General features: G+C 37.4%; 2 protein-coding genes across 2 annotated transcripts in view; both read right to left on the bottom strand.

Annotated features, from left to right (window-relative positions):
- The window catches only part of LOC139131548 (protein kinase C and casein kinase substrate in neurons protein 1-like), a 42,553-nt gene extending 24,323 nt beyond the window's left edge, over window positions 1-18,230 (bottom strand). Inside the window, 1 exon segment of the mRNA XM_070697643.1 lies at window positions 18,119-18,230. The gene's annotated coding sequence lies outside the window, so the exon portion shown is untranslated.
- Window positions 18,231-18,638: 408 nt separating this feature from the next.
- Window positions 18,639-22,417, bottom strand: part of LOC139143172 (protein kinase C and casein kinase substrate in neurons protein 2-like) — a 4,117-nt gene continuing 338 nt past the window's right edge. The window contains exons 2-6 of the mRNA XM_070713307.1: window positions 22,112-22,232; window positions 21,734-21,816; window positions 20,559-20,681; window positions 19,910-20,094; window positions 18,639-19,008 (exon numbers count right to left, since the gene is read on the bottom strand). Coding sequence (XP_070569408.1) covers window positions 18,899-19,008; window positions 19,910-20,094; window positions 20,559-20,681; window positions 21,734-21,816; window positions 22,112-22,232 — 622 coding nt within the window. The 3' untranslated portion in view covers window positions 18,639-18,898. The remainder of the gene's footprint in view (window positions 19,009-19,909; window positions 20,095-20,558; window positions 20,682-21,733; window positions 21,817-22,111; window positions 22,233-22,417) is intronic.

Raw genomic sequence — 22,417 nt, 5'->3', positions numbered from 1 at the left:
AGAAATGTTCTCAATTATCAGTGACTTCAAGGCAAATTAAGTCAGAACTCAAACCGTAGGAGGATAATTAAGGGAAGATAAACAAAGGCAAGTCTCAGATAAAATGAACATATGTATCTTGATTATCGATTAAAGAAATTAATCAGATTTCAGTAGCTGAAACTAGGGAGTTGCATCAGCATTTTAAACATTACCAGTCAATAAATCAACAAGACAGGGCGATAATATTGTCTTACAGATCTATGAAGGTCAAAATTCACTCTAACTGGAGGACACATCATATCATGGATATTCTGCGTGTTAAAGGGATACAGTCATCGCAACTGCGCTCAAAGGTCGTATGGGAGCCATACTACAAATGTAAACACTGTATCCAAGGTACGATGGTGATTGATGAAAGTTAACGCATGTCTGTCATAATCTACATCGTACAATTTAAATGTTGCAGCTATGATGATGTGCATCTTGATATCCTGCACTAAATACATTGTTTGTAAACAAGAAACTCACACAGGCGCAGTTCTGACGATGGTTTGCCTTTAATTTACTTTAAATGTTTTGATTTCATTTGATGGGCTTACATTGACTGTACAGTCTTCACCTTGCTTGAAGCAATCTGCATTCATGTAGATAATTGCATAACTGGGTCTTACGCAAACTGAAAGTTTCAAACTTTACCCTTCAGGTAGTTTCAATTCACACACACATTTCCATTGTGGTTGTATGAAACTAATGTGGTAACTGTTGGACTACAATTACATTGGTCTTTCAAAGCGTGCATCACAACTACACCAAGAGACAACATAGAAATCTCTGAACTCTTTAGTGTCAGACATCACTTCCCCATCTGCCAAGCTTGTGGAACGCAGTATTCTGCCTAAACCATATAATATCCACCAACTTGGCTTGGTATGCTAAAGTAGCTTTGGTTCCTAAAAATCACATTTACCGTATATCTGTTTTGGCAGACCTTGAAATCAAATGTTCAATTTTTTGTTAAAATACAACATATGGGACATAATTAAGCTTCATTAACCTTGAACCATCTTGGCCTAATGGTGACACATGAACTTGGCACGATATGTAATGCACTCCAACTCACACATGTTAATCATTATTAACATAATTTCAATAAATTAACAGATTGTCAATCACTTGTACCAGATTTTAGCTTCAATTTGATATTTATAAGGAGTTGAAGAACAAATCAAATAAAACAATCTAATAACTTCAGAATGCTGTACGGTCCACTGCACAACAAATTTCTTGTCTATCCTTTACATCTTTGTCACACTTTCCTGGCATTTTTGCCCTTCTGCATAATTTTGTGACCCTTGATGATTAATGATTCCTATGCAAAACAGTGCAAAACACAGTATACTTTTGAAGATCTTTCGTTTCAAATGACAGTAACATGAAGTGATTGCCGAACAGCCATGTACAGTCTGTGAACGTGTATACATATGTATTGACATATATGTACTATAATGTACCCGATGTAAGGCAAGCAACGTTCCGCAATACAAAAATGTCACCACCTCCTTTCTGATATAATTACGACATCTGCTTGGAATTTAATCCACACATTCTTGGTGACAATTGGTCACTCTAATCAATACCAAATCCATACAATCCTCCATTCTATACGCCTGCTTAATACAGAATCAATTGAAATGAAAGTTAAGTATTTGATCTCTGCCAGGATTAGGGCACAGAATAGCTGCAACAATAGTCCATATGGAGTATTAATATTTCCAAGCCATACGTAGGTAGCGTCAAAACCATATGGTCGCAGTAGATTGGTACTCAAGGACACCTCTTGAGTGCACTCTCATTGAAATATACACCCACCTTGTAACCGCACAGATATTTTTATTCAGATTTCAAAGATACGATCTTGTGTCACACATATAGTGGCACTACAACAGAGTAAACAGACATCAATTTCAGAAAAGCACCACAGAATCCACAATATATAATATAATATATACGGTACACGATAAAAGTACCTGTCAGAATTCAGAGCACGATCAGAAAATTTTACTACCATCACTACAGTAATTTGAAAATTCTGCAAATTATCGTTTTTGACGTTACATGTGCATTGTAATGAGCTGGTATCATCATCGTGAACACCAGCATTTACGTGGGAACAAACAATTTATCTAAAAATCAATGACAAGCATTTTCTCAACAATTTTATGATGACATTTACTGTAGTGTGCAAATACTCCACGGAGTAGTCGTGCAACTGACAATGTCACTAACACTGAAGTTTCACGTCAAGCTCTGCAAATGGAGTTGTATTTGAACAAGAATCAATAATTATTGAAGATATAATTTACTGAGTCTGAAAACACTACACTTCGCTGTGTAGTAATATCAAACTGCTCTGCTGCCTGCAAATATTCATTGGTGTCTCATCTTACCTGGTGAGTATCAAATAATCAAGGTATTAACTTATACTGGTACATGGTATTAGAAGGATGTCTCTTTCAGGGTATATGAATTAATTCTGCAAGTGCAACTTTCATACACACAACGACGGATTAAAAATTGAATTTATTAGAAGCAATAAACACTTGATAACACAATGACTGTATTGTCACAATTTATAGCAAAACTGCTGTAGAAACAGCGTTCATATATTCACGCACAAATATTAAATATAAATTATGTAATGTGCAGTTTCACCACAAAATGAAGATAACCAGGGGCAAGGCAACTGTCATACATCAATGATACATGTCAGACATCATCGAGATCCAGCAAATGATCCAGTCAGGTCCACACAAAGCTTGATGTAAGATTTACACCACTGCCTGCAACCCATTTCCAATTCCAGTAGTACTTGCAGTCGTGAGGAATTTGGAACACAAATTCTCCATGAAACATAAACATGATTTGAAATCTCTGCAAGCCTAGTAAATACATACCTTCTCACTTGCTTGTTCAATATTTACATTTTTGCCTTCAATGGGGGCCATTATACTTCAAGGAACCTAGTCAATTAATTTTGACCTTTGACCTGTCTACAATGCCTATATTAAGTGAGTTACATCACTGAAGCCATTCTTACGCGCAGTAGCCAGTCTTGTTTACTAGAGCATGCAGCACTGCAGGAGCCAGTTGCATTCTTGTGTAAATATGGCAAAAATTTACAACAAGCTCCTGAAACTGTACAGAAATGTTACACATTCATTTCAAGACTATATCTTTATCTGAGATTTTATGGCACTGTGATACCAGCACTACAAATAGATTACCATTCTGCAGGTCACATTTCAGAACATCTGAACACATATCAAATATTGTTTCAGTGGGCGAGGCTCAGATAAAATCACGATAGCTGTCTTAATGCTTAAGGTCTTGCAGAAATCAAAAATTTCAACTCATTGTGTCTAAAGGCCACGTTTAGGTCTTTTGGCTAAAAAAAGGAAATTTTACGGCACCTTGACAATGAAAAGTCACAATCTTGTCGAAACAAATAGCAGGAATGGTGTTTTGTGATCTACAATAGTCACCTGACTATTTTCACCTGTTTTTGAAAATCTAGTGAAAGCAACAACATAAATTGTTACCCCCTGGAGCGCTGTAATTTTTCCCGCCAAAATTTTAGTGCAACATACTAATTTCTCCGAATTTTTCTGATTTTTTTATAATTGACGCTGTTGCTCAAAGGGTTAAAGTTTTGACAACTATAAGAAGAGTGGACTCTGCTTTCACCTGACAAACTATATACTCTTTCATGCATGACAAACTTCTTTTGAATGAAAGTGGCCTATTTTCAATATTCACTATCTGAAGCTGTTCTCTTAGCACTGATGAAACTTGTCACCCCAATATCATTTAAACAGGTCCACAACTTCCCTTGATAACGATAGAATTGGGCAAAACCATTGTGGTGACAGGGGTAAATGCCCTGATGCCATGCACAATTTTTGCAGACATACATATACCAATATGTACTGACCTATATTTCTGCACTGTTCAGAATAAGCCTTTCACGCATTCTGAAAACTCCTGGAGTCGCAAAAAAGTAAGTACACAAGTTGATAAACAACAAATGAAAAGGTCATATAATACAAAGCAGTGTCTTTATTATTGCCTTGTGTCACCAATAAATCCTACAACCTGAACTTCAACCAATGAGCCATGACCTATCAAGTCATGTGACATCCGTTGTACCAATGACACCTGTTTTACCTGTGTTTGCACTCTGACAATGCACACTGCTCATTGTATAATGACCTCATTGCATGGCAATTGCACAGTTTGCCCAAAGTCGTCAGACCATCCTCCCGGAACAGGAGCCGGATTTTCAAAATTGTTAAGCGATAAAACATCAGATAAATATGTAACTCAAACCCCACAATGTTTCAATATTCTATGACCTTTGAATATTTTTTTAACTTAAAAAGGCACATTCTTTTTCACTCAGTCACCTGAAACCATATTTTGCCTGAACAAATATCATTGTGTCTAAACAGACTTGGGTACAAAATACAAAATATTTTAAAACCATCACCCATGGCACTACAACTAAATCAAAAAGAAATAAGATATAAGACCTGCATATCAAATCCAAAAGCTGACAACACTAAGTGTTCATAACAATTCAGATAAATAATTATGATGGTGGGATGTTTCATGTAAATGAATTATCTCAACAACATTGAGGATTTGGAAAAAACTTCTGCCAGATGCTCGGCCAACTTGTTTCTACACCAGCCGATTTGACATACGGCCATGTCTGCACTGCATCAGTGCATCCAGTGGTTTAGTTTGTGTAGTGATGTACCAACTGCTTCAGGCTGGTCAGCTACTAGGTGACATGACATCCCTTCCGCTAGATTTCTGCTCGCACACAGCTCAGCAGACAGTGAGTGAAAAGTGAATGAAACCAATGCACATGTGTTTGTTATCGCTATGGTTTTAAATTAAATTTCAAGGTAACTTTCCATTTTAATAAATAGTGATCATCAACGACTCTTCAGAAGTTCTGCCAAAACAAACCAAGCAGTCTAAAAAATATTCAAAACAAGTATTTCAAGTGTTTATTCACATGTTATATGCTGCATAGTAATTCAATTACATCTATGTTTTCAGCTGTTCTATGGTTCACTGGCCTGGCATGGCATAGCTGGAAAAATACTGTCTTGCATGTAGGGTTAGAAGAGCCAAAATTGACTGACTATAGAACTATATCTCCTGACTATATCTCCTGAAGAAAGAATGTGTATTTCAACAACAATTTATTATAGTACTTTGGCGTCAATCATGCAATACTGTCAAGTTACTTGGAACCTATCTATTGTATTGTACATACACTAACATTTTTTGCCATTTCTCATAGGTCAAGTTTTCTCGATACAATCTGAAATCAGGCACCAGCAACACATAACATGTGTAAAACAATCCCATGCAGTCAGTTGTATTTATAAAACACATGTAAACAAATTAAACTCCCATAAAATATTTGATACCATACTTAGAGATAACCCTGGCGTATCATATTTCTGAACGACCAAACTACCTCTGTATGAAATAAATAATATGTATAATTACAATAGCCAGAGGCTGTATTTGAATTTATCGACCATTAATTTAACATCTGACACACAACTCAAGGCAAAACCCTTGATCCACTGAAGAGCAGCTGCACATGGTAGCGTTCTTGTTTTTAAGACTGTACGGAGCACTTTGCAGATAGCAAGACATGTTTCCAAATTCAGGGCCTTGGACAGAGTTGAGTGTGTGTACCTGCACCACTGTACACATACATTATTTGACCACTGAATGTGTACTGTATTCACTTGCTCCAGGCTACTTGCTATTGAAATAACACTGCCGAGGACTAAAGTACTGGCCACCTGGGACTGAATGTACACATAAATGTATGAATGCTTTTAGATTTCATTGTCAAGAGGAAATATCAATTTTAATATTTTATATACTGCTAAAATTGTATTCCATCATGTGAGATGACAAATGAAAGAAATATTCAGAAGGACATTCTTTGAAGAGCAATCAAAGTCTGCATCAATGACACGTCATTCTCTGAATCCATAAAAAGACACTTGTGTACGGTATCTGCATGACATGAACAAAGGGCTGTTTTTTGTATGAGAGTTTCACAAAATATAATTTTATGATATTGGTAGATTAATGTAGCCCTGTTTGTTGAATAAATCATGAAGGCCACATTATTCTGCCTCCCACAACAACAGTGAATCCATAAGACTTATGCTTGCATTTGGAGAATTAATTGTCACAGAAAATAAATGTCACTTCTCCCCGCATTAAAATTTAGATTGTCTACACCATCATGCACTTTGTGTCCTATTTATGGTTGTAGAAAAATGTCAAATTACGCAGCACAAAGGAAAAATTGAAAAGGACCTACACTGGCAGTCAGCTGGTTTATATTTGTGATAACAGCTCCATACAATGGTTTGTCACAGTAGCAGGTAACAACTGATCAATATTAAAACAAAGCCTGGTTTGTTGTCAATATGGATTTTTTCCACCTGTTGAGTGCAATGGTACGCTATCTGCCAAGGTACACGGACAGGGAGACAACCTTCACCTACAGCTGGCTGAACACCCGTGCATTATCTATTCACAATGATTATCAGGGGAATCTTTTGATGTGTTTTCCCATTATTTTGGTTGTTTGTACAGTGCATTTTGTTTTCTACTCCCTCACATTATGATAAAGCACCTGATTTGAACTTTTCAATACAGCCTCAAGTACACTGTACAATGTTTACATCATCATGCAACGTTGTTGTTGACTTTTGAATTTTCAGCTGGGACTAGAATTCATCTGTCAACAATAACATTGCATGTTGTTTACAAACAATACTGAGCCAGCAATGTACTATTTTGACATTGTAATCAAACATACTTTGAAAACAATATCAAATGAGTTTGTTATCTACACAGCAACAATATGAGTTAAAACAATTGTCCCTTTGGCTAACTACAGTTGCACAAGACAAAATAACCATGTATTATGGTAACAGAAAAGATATTTAGTATTTGTTAAGTAGTGATATACTAGTCTCAGTCTATGTATTGTGAGTCAAGACATAGACTGTTGACGGCTCATCATGCTTTATTCCTTAATTTTGACTAGTATGATACTATCATAGCTAGTTCAGTGCCACACTGAATAGTCATCAGTGATTTTTCAGATGACTGATGAGTGTCATTGGCACATATTTTGGTATCACGTCTATTTTCCCACAGCTAAGGCCAAATAAAAACCTGTGTGCTGTTCCGATTACATGGTTTTCAAAAATAGGGTAGGTAGGTAGGGAATTTTTTTTCAATTTTTTTTCCTCAATGTGCATTTTGTACGCGTTCAAACAAACTATCAGTAAATAATTTGCTCATGAAACACACTCAAATTGAATATCAAACTATTAAAATAAAATAAAATCGCGTGATTTCATGCGTTTCATGTTTTTTCATATAGTTATGCTTACTTCCTGGTTTATGAAGCTCAAAAAAGTCTAGGGTCGGAGGTAGCTGCAAAATTGTAGCGCTACGGTGAGGCGGTCGGTGATTTTTGGTTTTTGCGACTTCGCTCACCAGTAGCGCTACAAGGCCGATGGCCCTGGGGAGTATCATATAAGCGCGTCGTACTCGACCAGGCGTTTTGATGTGGAATGCAACATATTTACTGCATTTGGTCGTACCGATTTATCACTACTGAAGACTAAACAGTATACTGCACTAACTTTGTCATTTATGGGTTTGGAATTTGTTCAAACACGACGATCGCGTTCCGAAACATTTCTGGGAGCCGTCATTACCAACTTCCGGTAATGGCGGCTCCCACAAACACCGACGCCCCACGCTCAATGTTTTCAGAACGCGATCGTCGCGTTGAACAAATTCCAAACCCCATAAATGACAAAGTTAGTGCAGTATACTGTTTAATCTTCAGTAGTGATAAATCGGTACGACCAAATGCAGTAAATATGTTGCATTCCACATCAAAACGCCTGGTCGAGTACGACGCGCTTATATGATACTCCCCAGGGCCATCGGCCTTGTAGCGCTACTGGTGAGCGAAGTCGCAAAACCAAAAATCACCGACCGCCTCACCGTAGCGCTACAATTTTGCAGCTAGGGTCGGAGGATAAAATTGGGGTACATGTAGGTCGGGTAATTGGAACAGCACATATTTTTTATTTTGGCCTAAGCTCCTCAGATAAGCCACCACCTCCAAAATTCTCAATATCCTTGCTTGAAACAGCCCCTGCATCTGCTAAAAGTATAGTGATACCGCTATGTCCTGACTTGACAAATCCCAACTAGTACACTAAGTTTACTGACTTTTCTAGTGCCCACATGTCCAAACACCCACATACTTGATCTGACAGAACAATACAGTCTGTAGCAGACAATTTTTATTTACATTAAAATGACACAAACTATAATTGAATTCAAAAACAGGCCTTGTTGAACAATTTTGAACACATCGATAAATGACAACTGTGTACATTGGGTAAGGTTCATACAAGAACGTCATTGCAATACGCAACGGAAATGTAACATTTATGTTAGTGGTTGGCAGGTGGAATTTCTACGGACACTTGCACTGGCTGAATCATAGCCCTCAAGACTAGAATAAGACAGCAAAGAGTTGTGACAATGCACTGTGGTGTAATGTGTAGACTGCACACAATTGCATGTATCTATTGGGTTTGACCAGGTAGGGCTTATCATGACATTCCGTACAAGTTTCAGGCATTGTCATTCAAATCACTGCCCTAGTTACTCATTCTTCTGGAATCTGTGCTTCAACCCTTGGACAAGACTTCACAACCCTAAGAGCACTTGTTGAGTCACAGAAATTTAATCCTAAACCATTCAAACTGGCCCACAACATGTACATGTTCCTGCTGTCACAGTGTACAAGACATGTTGCTTTTCATGACCTAAAAATATTGTCTATTTTTGGTCTCCAGGTTGAAGTTCCACTGTCAATACTTTCGACTTTGCAAGTTTTTTGTTCTGGTACCAACAAACTTTCTCGTTCTACTCCTGGTATCATTTTGAAATAACTTGTATTAAAACAATAAGATCGTGGAGCAAAATACTACTGTCTGTGGTTAATCTTTTAAATATAGCCTATACATAAGTATGATGTCAAATGCTACTATTGACGACTGAATTTCAGTCTGGAACTAAAATTCATTTGTCAACAGTGAGTGACATCGCGTGTATACTGTGAAGTGGGTATGGTGTTTGTAACTCACCAAGGTTAATGATTTAACCACGCTTTTGGCAAAAGAATAAGAATAAGAATACTACGTGTTTGTTTTTCCAAAACAAACATGATGAAAATATTATCAAGAGTTCAAACTGTTTTCTCCATCTATGGTGGTGAGACAAATCACGCAGGAAACAACTACTAATTGCTGACTTAAATTTACATAACAAATTGCCTTATTTACAGCTTTTTAATTTTAATTTTTTGCAGCCATATCACCAGATGGCATCTACTCTTCTGGGATTTATGATGACACCAATTGAACGATGCATATTTTTCTCTGATCAGATATGAGGCTAGCTCATCTTCTCACATCCAAAGTTCAAACGGTTGATCCTCATCTTCACATAAAAAAACTAAATTAATTAGATTAATTAAACTAATTAAGTGGCTAGAAATTTGGAACTTGAAAAATTTAAGGTATCTCTTTGATCCGAAGTAGTGTGACAACTGACATGATTGTCTGCAAGAAAGCAAAGTCTGACATGAGCTGTGAAAGAAAAAATCCAGGATTTGGGTCATGTAGCTCTAAAATCTTTGAAATCATGTATCATAGTTAACATTCAGATGCATTCATCAGACAGTTACTGTGTACAGAATATTGATATCTTGGGAAACATGGGATAATGTGTAGGTTTTACAGCCTTGCCTGATAGCAACGGCCTCTGTGATATTTCATTACGCTGTGATTGGTTAAAAAATTACCACAACTTGTGATTACATGTACAGTGACAGTGCATCAGGTCAGCGGATGTCAGTCCTATCAATCATAACAGTGACCAATATATTATATATCAGAAATTTCCACTGGGTAAAGTTCAAAACCTCATGAAATGTCCATGGTTGAATGGATGCTTGTTGGCTCTGTATTCACACTATGTCAACATATACTCCAGAGCACAGACTTTTTATGCTTTGTGTACTACTATTTTTGAAATTGTTTAGTTCTAATTAACGTAAAAGTTTCAAAAGAGAAACAAATATCAAATGTTAATAACTGAGAAGGTTAGTCTAATGACATCACAAGAACACACTTTAACATCTGTGCTACAAAATTATAGCACAAATAACTCGTATGTCTGCTTATTGTTAAAACCTATGTATGTCATGCATCAGTGTAGAATTTTGTGATGACTTCATGATATTTTATACCAGTGCACCGTAAGGTACAGTAGAATGCATCCCATGGACAGATATTCTCTCTCAAACTTTTACAATATTCCTTTGACCTACCACTTGTGACGGCTCATTTTGAAGCTGATGGAGCAAAGAAAGTTTTCACTGGCTTAGTTTTGTGAAAATCGGGAATTTCATTTTCCTCCCCTTGAGATAACACAGCGATGGCGCCCGTTTTGAATTTTAAATATCGTAAATGTTAGATAATTTGTATTTCCAGTACCAAAATTTTCACAGTGACTTCAAATTTTTGTTGTTCATATTGTAAGAGAATGGTTGAAAGTTTCATTGAAGAAAATTTGAGCAAAAGTTAGTCCTTCATGTTTGAGGCATGAAATACCTCGTACTATAACAAATCACAAGCTGAATTTTATTTTCTTGGTCTGTACAAGGCCAAGGCCATTTAGACTTCATCCAGTACATGTATCATTAATTTTAATAGACCTCTAGGAGGCTCTACAAGAAAGTAGTGAACATATTTTCATTTCATTCCAATTTCAAGGTCTTCCAATCTTATAGACTTATGCACTGAGAAGACCACAGGACTTCATGAGACGGTTAGGTACCAACAGAAATGTCGTTACTGGCTTCGGTAGATCTGCTACCAGTACTATAGTTACAAAGTTATTTCACTGACCATACGGTTTTTTCAGCTAGTTATCAACACAAGCTTCACTGCAACCATGGTATACTATCAAATGTTATGTAGACCTTATGACATTAAATGGAACTAACTTTAGGGATCAAGTGATCAAATGACAAACCCACTTCCTAGATGAGTCAAATCTCTTTTTATAAAATGCTGGTAGATTACGCCACTTTTGTCTTCACATCCTGGGTATGCAATACCAGTAACATCATCCATGCTGTGTGACGAATGACCTCATATGAAAGGTTATCGCTTTACTCATAAATTCCTGTGTTTTAACATTCCGTGAAGCTGGAACCAAAGCTGTAAATTTCCGACCTTGTCAGGATCAGGTAAGAATGACGGCCACTCCTAATGACCACAGTTGCACTCAGGATCTCAGCGATGACAGGCTTCTAACATCACCTGTGACAAGAGTGCATTAGCCTCCCTTTGGCGTGACCTACAAGTACAGTACTGTCGTAAACATTCAGTTTACATCACAGCAAATCAATACCACTAAATGTTCCTTCTATTCTGAGTTTTTGATGAGTGATTTGAAACTGGTCATTCCCTGGCATGTTACCAGATACACATACACTTACTCATCATCATCATCCCTATTGGAGGAAACGGTTTTGATATTATTAGGCAACAGTGTACCGCTGAAAGTATTTGGTGTGACAATGATCAATAAAGAATGTGGGATGCTGTATCTGAAGGTTTAGTGACTGAGTAAAGACTATATCAACACAAATCAATACAATATTTCATTGGAAGAATATTTTGTATTCATCTTGTTAAAACATAGACAGTGGCCGCTGTTTATGGTTTATGGACATTGGTAAAGTGTATATTGTTTGCAACCACTCTAATAAATAAAACATTTCTGAACACTATGCAAAATTTCACTATTCTAGTAATTTTGATATGGTTAGCGTTTATACCCTTTCGGTACAAAGTTTTGGAACAACCTTCCGATTTCTGAAGCAAAGTTGGACATAACCATTGGGAAATAGGGTGTATGAGTTACATTAAAATGTGTGAGATGGACTGTCTTGTGCCATTTCTGACCTGTGTGACTGTTACTGTTTACAGTTACCCCGCAGCATGACATACTCAACATTTCAGACACTGCTTATCCTCTATCAATAAAACTGAAACAATAGGTTTTAACCCTTTCACCCCAGTTCCCTGTGTACAGGTCCAACTTTACCATAGAAAACAATGGATTTGGGAAAAACCATAGTGGTGAAAGGGTTAAACAATGAGTGCTGAATATACACTGAATATCATCATGTCTTCTTGGTTTTTTATTCTGGCTTTACATGTAATATATACAACATTATGGCCGCTGACTTGACATATATTTGTCATCAGACACACAGTTGTCCATTTTGGCACTTGGTCTCAACAACAGACTTGACTAATTTCTGTTGATGACATAACATCTTACCCAATGCTACTGTGTAAACAATGACAACAAAACTCTTCAGTTGTATTGTAATTAGGCCACCTGATTTCTAGTGGCACCCATAAGATTTTTTTTTTTTTTCACTTCATCACCTGGAGTTAACATTTGCCACAGATCAAAACCCACTCACATAAACCTGTCCAGAAATCACCGTAACTATCTGACCCATGGAATGTGGCCTCATTGTTAGCATCTTAAAAAACTTGAGATAGAAATCGCAGACTTATTACCCACTTCAGATAGCAACATTTTGTTAATTATTCACACACTACCAAGAGACAAGGCGTGTACATGATGTAAAATTACATAAATGGTTTCTCTCTTAACTCCTTCCAAATTGTAGTTTTCAATCAAATCTGCCCTGATCACTTGCCGCTCATAAATGAATTAGATGGCCAGCAATCAGAGTGCTGTTATGTGCAAATCTCTGTGGCATTAACTTGTCTGAAAAGTAACGCACAAAAGCCGCCTCGTTGCCCTAAAGAGGGTTTTGTTCTGTTGTGTTTTGTGTTCAGTTTTGTTCTGTCGCAGTGACGTTGTGAGTGAGTGTTTTGCACATCTGCCATTAGCCAGCTGACACACTCTATATCCACAAATATGAAGGGTTTCTACTAAAACCTGCTGCACACGAGAGAAATTAGCAGAGCAAAATTTCATTCAAGGCTCTTTGCTCAGCTAGTTACTCTCACTGGCAGGCAATTTTTCGTGACTTTTTGTCCTCGTGAGCAGTTGAGCAAAATATCAAACATGTTTGATATTTTTTGCCTCGCGAGGCAAATTCCTCACCGTCTGCGTCGGAGAAAGTGATTTTCCTCACATCTTTTACACTAATGCCTGCATGTGGAGGTCACATGATAGTACAAAATGACCGCCCATAGCCTGGCCTGCAGCATCGATACGCCGCGAATGCCCAAATAGGTCAAAATGCATGACAAAAGAGATAGATTGGCCTATCTTTCTTATGCGTACTCTGTACACATTAGAAATATATATACACGGCAGAGGCTGCTGTCTGGTACAGCAGCCTTTGCCGTGTATATATAATTCAAACAGGTTGAAAAACAACGGAAAACATTACTTGTTATACTGATCTCTGGAAAAGATGGCTTTTTGAAAATAATTGCTTTCCTTCATAATATTATACCTTTGGAAATATTCATGAGCCTGAGGCCTGTACAAAGCAACGTATTTAAACACAATCTTGGCCAGAAATCAATGTTAACGTTCCCTAGTACCCTTCTGTTCCATGGTATCGTAAGTTGATAGAGGAGTGCTTCCACTTCCTGGTATGAAGATAATTCAAACTTCCCCAATATATGTGTTTACCTATGTGACTGTCAACAAAATGTAATGGTCGCCACACTACGTTTACAATACTCAGTCTGGAGTCCAAGACACCGATTGCTTTACACTGAATTCTAACTACCTGTATCAGTCTATGAAGACAACGTACATAATGCCAAAGAAATGCAATCACAGAATTTTATGGTTGTGCAGTGAATTTCAAGGCACATGATAAGAAATCTCAATAATTATCATTATCAATATTGGCATTAGAGCACAAAAAGTGTTGCACTGTTCAGTATTCCAAAAGAATCATCCTACGAGTGCAAACCAATGTTCCAAAATGACGTCATGACAATATCATGCCTATCTTCGAAAATGAGGAAGCGTTTTGGTCAACAATTGTACACAGGAACACGCACAAAAACAGTACCATGAAACTGGTGAGCTAACTACATACAGCTGTCACTGTGCTTGTGGCAATTCTACCAGCCGTAATTTACAAAGCTGCTCTGCCATAAATGTTGATCGAACCATTTACTCTCCACATTTTAAATTTCATGCTCAAAATGAATTGAAATGATCTAAACAAGGTCTACGTATGATCATACAATATTTTTTATTAAGAATTCCAACCACCATAGATCAACGGACAGATGAATTTAACCAGGAACTAACTCTAAACCATTACATTACTGCCCCAAACACAGTAAACATTACTTTAACCCTTTGAGCGCCAACATCAGTTTTTCTCCCCTTTACAAAATATCTTCCTGGTCAATTTTTCTCAGATTTTTGCCAAAGTTTTGATCAAATACTGTAGCAAATAAAATATTATGTCCATTTGGTCAAAAATTATAAAAACATTTCAGAAAAATTCATAAAAATTGGTAAAATGTGGCAGTAAAATTTTGGAGGGAAAAATGACAGCACTCGAAGGGTTACTGCCTGAAACATAATAAATTGTCAAGTGTTCCTCTGACCCCTTTCTTCTTTTACAATGTTGAGATCATTATTCTTTTTAGAATCCTGTAAATGTCCCTCTATTGCCCAGTACCCATAAACAATTACAACCAGTGTTTATGTCTCTTGGGGGGAAACAGTTTATTACCTTGAGCCAATTATTGAAATATTACACCACAAATGCACTGATGTAAAAACACTTAATGCCAGGTATTCAGTATAACTGCATGGCTGAATTGCTTAGCTGTTTATTTATTTCTTCCCCGTGTCCTCATTAATGGGCTTTGGTACCAACAGAAATATGTTTACTTTGTGGTCCAAAAGAAGGAGTCATACCTTACAACTAACTCACTGTTGTTACATGTATGCATATTGTCACCTCTACAGTACAGTACATGTGATGTTTTCCCCCCAAATATCTTAAGAATATCAATGCATGTTTATGTGTTTATGTATGTATAATATGTATCTACGTATGTATGTATGTACATGTATGTGTATTTGTATGCGGGTGTATGATGTATGTATGTATGTATGTATGTATGCAAGTATGTATGTAACATTTCATATGAACATTGAGTTAATGTCTGTATATAGAGTTGTTGACCCACAAATCAGTGCTTGTCAGCACACACATATATATATATATATATATATATATATATATATATATATATATATATAAATATATATATATATATATATACATTATATAATATATATATATATATATATATATATATATATATATATATATATATATATATATATATAAAACATAAGCTGAATGACACACTGACAAACTCTACTTAATTAACAAAACAGCCTCTACACTATTAACACTCTCACATTGTATCACTCTGTCTCTACATATTGAATTTTCATCTACTTGAATACAATTACCTACTTGTAAAGTTATATTTAGTTTCTTTGATTTATTGTTCAATGTAATATTTATCACTCGTTGTCTTTCCTCTGGTTTCTTTTCAAATAAACTCCATCAGTTAACTGACAACACAAACAAACTTGATACCTCTGCTCCTGGAAACATATAAAAGGGCAAAATTTGTGGATTCAGTAAAATTACCGTAGGTTTTTTCTCCAACGTCAATGACAATGTCAATACCAAAGGTATCCAACACCACTGATGTAATGGCCTTGACCTATTTAGTTGGTCATATTTCAATGTCTACCACCAATTTCAGTCTCAGAATTTCTCCTGTAAACATACACAGCACATTTTTTGCGCAATAAAATAGTTGGCAAATGTACTTAAAGTAGTTTTCATGGGCGACGGAGGTAATCCTTAACATACAAAGTGTAGGCTAAGATACCTGTGTTGTATTAGTTGACCGATATTATTGGAGAAATTTACACAATATATTTCAGAAACAGATGAATGTACAGCTCACACATTAGCAGTAACACAACTCTTCACCAGAAGACACAGTGCAGCTAACCAGAGTTGTGCTGCAGATGGACTATAGAAAAAATTATTAAAGGAAATACATGACAAAAGACAAATTTCTGATTCACCAATCTAACAACTATAATTATTTCTGGTATATTTTGGGGGGAGGGAGGGAGGGGGGTAGTGATGATTAGTCTTGCTGAAGTTGAATAGCTACTTATCTAAATGAGCAGTCTGAGTTGTACACACTGTTCACCTTTAGAGGTACACTGATATGATAACACTATGCTACGAACTGGGTTCAGCAAATCTATGAAGAACTTGATTGTTCAATAGATCTGTACAATACGCCAATAAATCAGGTATTTACTAGTGCCACCATAGACCCTTGAGTTTTTCTGAGGGTCTATGGTTCTACCGACTAGCTCCTCAACTGCTCCCATTTTCCATCATGCAGTTGGACCTATTTTTAACTATCTGATGACCCACATGCAGAGAAATAGAATTGAAGCTGATATCCTTGCTCCTCCAATATCCAAGCATGTTCACCTTGGCTGAAACAGTGCTTGCGTACACAAGGTCTCTCCTATCATATTTTCAGTCGCTATTTTTTATTCTCGTTATATGGGTATGAAATTTCCATCACAAAGATACAGTGTACGCTACAAAAATATTTTTGCTTTTTTTGTAAAATTAATTTGTTGATATCAGAAGAAGTGAATATTATTAGTCTACAACAAACTTCCTTACTCACAGTCATATGGAGTTTGACTTTCCTGGGTGCTTGATTATAAATGGGACTCTCAGAAAAGTGGATGAGTGAATGAAAATGGCAGAAAGAATGGCCCATGTAAATAGTTTAGGTTTACATCTCAAACATTTACACCATGGCATGTGAGCTTCCCCTATGCTTATACCATCGTGACTTCCTCATATTATCCTATCTGTTGGTTGCTTTGGCCAGCTAGCTACTTCACATATCCGTTATTATCACATTTGCCCTAATTTTACCATCTTCTGCATTATTCAAAGTAAAGTGGTTGGAAAAATTCATCATCTGAAGGACCAGTTTTGCGTTCGCTACTTATGATTTGGGAAGACTGTTTAAAAGCTACCCAGATGCAGGCTCACTGCCGCTGTTATACACTGGGATTATATTTGTATAAGAGATTTTTTCTGCAAACACGTAATGAATGTTTGTTGAACGACACGGGTCCAATATCTCCACGGAATACAAAATTCAACGGTTACACACGACTCTCCGGACGTGGGAAGATGTCACATACTACAGCTCAGTCAAAACTTCCTGTATTCAATGTCATTACACGACTACGAATGGTGTCGCACAATTGAAAAGGTTTGGAATATATTTATTGGGGTAATACCTTCAAGTAATGTTGGAGAAGGTTCTAAACCACTGAGTAAGTCCTTATCGGCCAGGGACGGAATATTTACACTCAGGTGACCGCCCAGCTTACGGCAACACCCCTTACAGTACACCCCTTCACTTCAGACAGCCGTTCAGATTTTACATATTTTTGCCTACTGCTATCGACCGGTCAAATCACTTCAAACAAAATTCCCATGAAATATCCATTCGGAAAACGACAGTTGTTTCACTCCTACTCAGACAGTCAGAAGAGAGAATTTCGTGACGATGTGAAAAGTAGCCACCCTGATCCTTTGCCTGCGCTCAAATCATACGCTTGGATAAGCGAAGCCCTGCTGCCGCCACACAGCACACCGTTCGTGACGTGAGCTCTGTCTTACGCCACTCCGCCGTTCAACCAACTTGGTAAAGTCGTTGTGATAAAACACAACCCAACCTGAAGATAAGCACGACGTTTTCAACACATATACATCAATTCAAACCCATTCCCTCCGCATACTTACCTTAAAATTGGCTCGTTTCGCCTCTATCTGCTCTTCAGGTGACTTCGATAAACTCTGTCGTAGTGTGATGTATGTCCTTCCGGAACTCAACGATAACCAATATGGCGGTCAGGGTGGGGTCGTGGCCTAAATTTGCATATGATGCTAATATCCGTACAACGTATCATTTGATTGGTTATCACGCAAAAATACTTTTGACGAACCGCACATATCAAATCTATGACAAAACTTTTGACCATTTTTTGTTATTTTGTCATGTTGGCTAATGACATCAAAATAATTCAATCATGCACCCTTACCGTAGCAATGCAATTGCTTGTAAGGCATCTCGGGGATTTTCACAGTTCACTAAACCAAAAGAATGGACATAATCGACAATACGTCGTCAGAGCCTAATCGTGATTCTGTTGCCAAATCTCCCGTCGCCACTTCCTCAAAAAGATGGACGAATTCAAATTATGAAATGTTGTTTCTCGCCGTATTTTACATACACGAAAATAATCACCAGAAACAACAAGTGTTACTTAGAACGTTGATTTTATTTCCATAATTTACGGTGAGTTTGAAAGGCAAGTAAATTCTCCAGGCCAAAGGCAAACCAGAGTCTCCTTTGCCGTCATCACATGATATAAATGTCCAAGGATTATAATATTGATATATTGTCCGTTTTACCGTTATATATAGAAAATAACTAAAATTGTTGTAATGGGGGAGCCATGGAGTCTTCATCTTCCATAGCAACGAAACTGCTGCGGTTTCATTGACGTCATGGCAACAGCTTCACCTTAGAGCTTCCACATAATTGGCCGGAAACAGACCAAGTCTATCTCGTAACCGACCGTAGGCCCATCCATTGTCGTGTACGCTGCCAATTTGTGTCAGAATATCACCTAAAAGATGACGAAAACAGAGAAAAAAAAAACGGAACTGCATTTGCAATATTCAAAACAACATCGCAATCAAACTCACAGATTAAGCGTGGTGCATCATGCATCACTAAGATGTGACCAGAAAAATGACTTTTGTAGAGCATCATTACAGACTCTCTCTCTCTCTCTCTCTCTCTCTCTCTCTCTCTCTCTGAAATGTATTTTCAAGTCGTAGAATGTTCATAAACTGCGTTCTATTCGTATAAAACCTGCATAACACACAATTTCAGGTTTAGCAAACGAGCGGTCTTGTCGCCTACACCTAGTCTAACACATATAAGAATCCGCAAACACTGAAAACCATTAAATTGAAGAAAAATACAATAATTTACTATTTGCTATCGTATTCTGTTAAGTTTGCCATGAAACGTGAAGTTTCACGGCCACTTATTAATTATTTACCGGCGGAAAAATGGGAAGGCTAGTAGGCCCAAACAATACGTTGTAACACTCAAGAACACCCCTTCTTCCTTTCAGGAAGCTGATTGAACAGATGTGCTGTTTGATAGAACCAGCAAGGGCTTAAAGTCATGGCGTATGTGTGTAGGTTTGCTATAGTATTCAGATTTTTGTCGGATTTTGGCGAGTTAATGAAATTTTCGTTCAATATTATGTACTATCTGAGTAATCAAAGAAGTTATTCAGGCACCGTTGAATAATTGCCACGTTTATTGACGAAAGTAGGCCTACGAAGTAACAAAATGTTCTACAACAAATTTATCTCCTTTTCAGTAGGGGTTACTTTCCGTTAAAATTCAGATAACATGTAAATTTGCTATATTTCCGCAGATAAGTAAACAAAATAGTGCACTTGACTTTGTGGAGCAAAACAAGGGATTAGATTTCTGTAAAATATAATCACCTGCGCGCAACTGTAGTTCATCGTCTGACGCCGGCTCGAAGTCGTAGAGCGCTCTGACAGCAAACATGTCCAAACTACCTCTTGCCGTTGAGGGCGATGTTCCCTCTGCCCCTGGTGACTGACCGCCTGGGGACTCGGCGCCCAGGCTGCCTCTGGGTGTGATATTTTGGTACGGAGAATCATCTGTGAAATAAATGTCATTTATTGGTACATTAAAAACAAGAATAACTTTCAAATGGAAGATTCGCAACTTTTTAAAGCTTATTGTTCGTTGCTATATCCGTCGGTCCATGAAGGCTCAATTGCTCCACTTTTAGAACTGTCACATACAATAATAGACCCGGCTAAGAGACCTGGATATAGGTAAGCAGAACTCTTTTGTTGACCTGCGATATACCATGTGAAAAGAACTTGTTTGCTTACGTAAAGAAACCAGGTAAGTGCATTCATGTGTAATGATGAAAGTCGGTCGTGTCCAAGTGTATGGCGTACCATCAGCAATTCAGCCTTCTACGGCTTTGAAACAGACTTTAGCCTACACGGGAAGACCAATTCAACTCAACCTTCGTTACAAGTGGGGTAATTTGAAGACTGCAATACATGACAGGATGTGGAAGACGACCTTGTGGTCAAAAGTGTCACCTTTACTTCGTCTTTCTGTCTGCTCGCTGTCACGTGATGGTGGCCGTTAACTTCTTTAGGATTACTGTCGCCGTCTGTTTCGTCAGAAAAGTCTTCAAAATCGTCTGAATCGAATTCATCATCGAGAAGTCTGTGGAAGCAAAACATGATAATTGTGTTATAGAACTGCTCGGGAAAATACGTAATGCCATTTTTAAATATATAATAGACTTCTTATATACATTACAACAAGTGGTTTGATAGTGTCTGGGAAGGCGGTTACCGTTCCCGGGAGGGGGGGGCTATTTCCCGAGAACGCCGTTAGCTAAACGCCCACCCCTCACATGGTTCTGATAAATTATAAGAAACCTTTGATATATCCAAACTTCAGAACACACACACACACACACACACACACACACTCTCTCTCTCTCTCTCTCTCTCTCTCTCCTCTCTCTCTCTCTCTCTCTCTCTCTCTCTCCTCTCTCTCTCTCTCTCTCTCTCTCTCTCTCTCTCTCAGTGTGTGTGTGTTTGTTCGCCTGCCTGACCATATGAGCGGTCATTTTACGCTTGTACATAATTCATGCATGCACTGTAACACAATTTTCAAGTTTACCACAGGGAATTGAGTAATCTTGTTGTTGTTGTTGTTGTTGTTGTTGTTGTTGATGATGATGATGATGATGATGATGATGATGATAACGATAACAAAAATATTAAAATACAATATGTCATTCCTTGCTGTTGTTTGTCGATGTTGTTGATAATTGTAAAAGAAAACTGTAATAGTGACCAAAAAACGACGTAGGTCGCCCAACGTCACTCCCGTCCTATGGTTGTATAATAGGACGGGAGTGACGTTGGGCGACCTACGTCGTTTTTTGGTCACGATTACAGTTTTCTTTTACAATTATCTACAACATCGACAAACAACAGCAAGGAATGACACATTGTTTTTGAATATTTTTTATTATCGTCATCATCATCACCATCAACAACAACAACAACAACAACAACAACAACAATAACAACAACAACAACAACAACAAGATTACTCACTTCCCTGTGGGTTTACACGCGTACATGAGTGTATCTCCATATGTATGGCAATGTAGAATATGGAATAAGCGTCGATTGGTTTAATTCACAGAGCAATAATCCATGCACCATTGGAAACAAAATAATTACAAAAAAGACACTAACCCGTCCTCTCTGGCTGACTGTGACGGCCGAACCCTTTTACGGAAAAAACTGAATTTCCTGCCGTCGGCGTGAATGTCGTAGTCCTAATAATGAAAAAAAATCAGATTGCGTATGAATATTTAGAGCTAAAAACTAAAATCTGAATCATGATTCCATAATTTTATGAAGCACATTCTCCAAATTATATCATTAGATAGTCAATACACAACAACGGACAAGTTCGTGACATCTTTTATTGCTAAATTTAACCCTCATGGAAATGCTGTCAAATTCTTATAAAAACTCCAACAGAAACGCTTGAAGTTCACACAAGATCAAAACTTGGTAGACTTCCCGCTACATCTTTCACCCTCATTCCAATGGTGACATCTTTCTTACCTCAAATTTCGGCCAGTTTGGTTCCATTCCCGTGCCATATTTTGTTCTCCAACTCTCCAGATCTTTGCCTGCATCGGCAGATTGAATTACTCCATAGGCCTGCTTGTAGATGCTCTCAAAACTGTGCGTAAAATTACAGGGATATTTTATTCGTACAAATTTAAACCAAATTCAAAATTACACAAAGCAGTTGTCATATTCTTCATATTCCACTAAGTCTTGTAAAGGCCTATCTTGGCTGTTTTAATTGGTATTTTGCCACGAATTTACAAAAAGTTCTCGTTTATTATAATACCGTCTCAGCAT

This window comes from Ptychodera flava, chromosome 1 (assembly GCF_041260155.1).
Source record: "Ptychodera flava strain L36383 chromosome 1, AS_Pfla_20210202, whole genome shotgun sequence".
Taxonomy (NCBI): Eukaryota; Metazoa; Hemichordata; class Enteropneusta; family Ptychoderidae; genus Ptychodera; species Ptychodera flava.
Note: the sequence above shows the minus strand (reverse complement) of the source record. Positions and strands in the feature narration are given on the sequence as shown.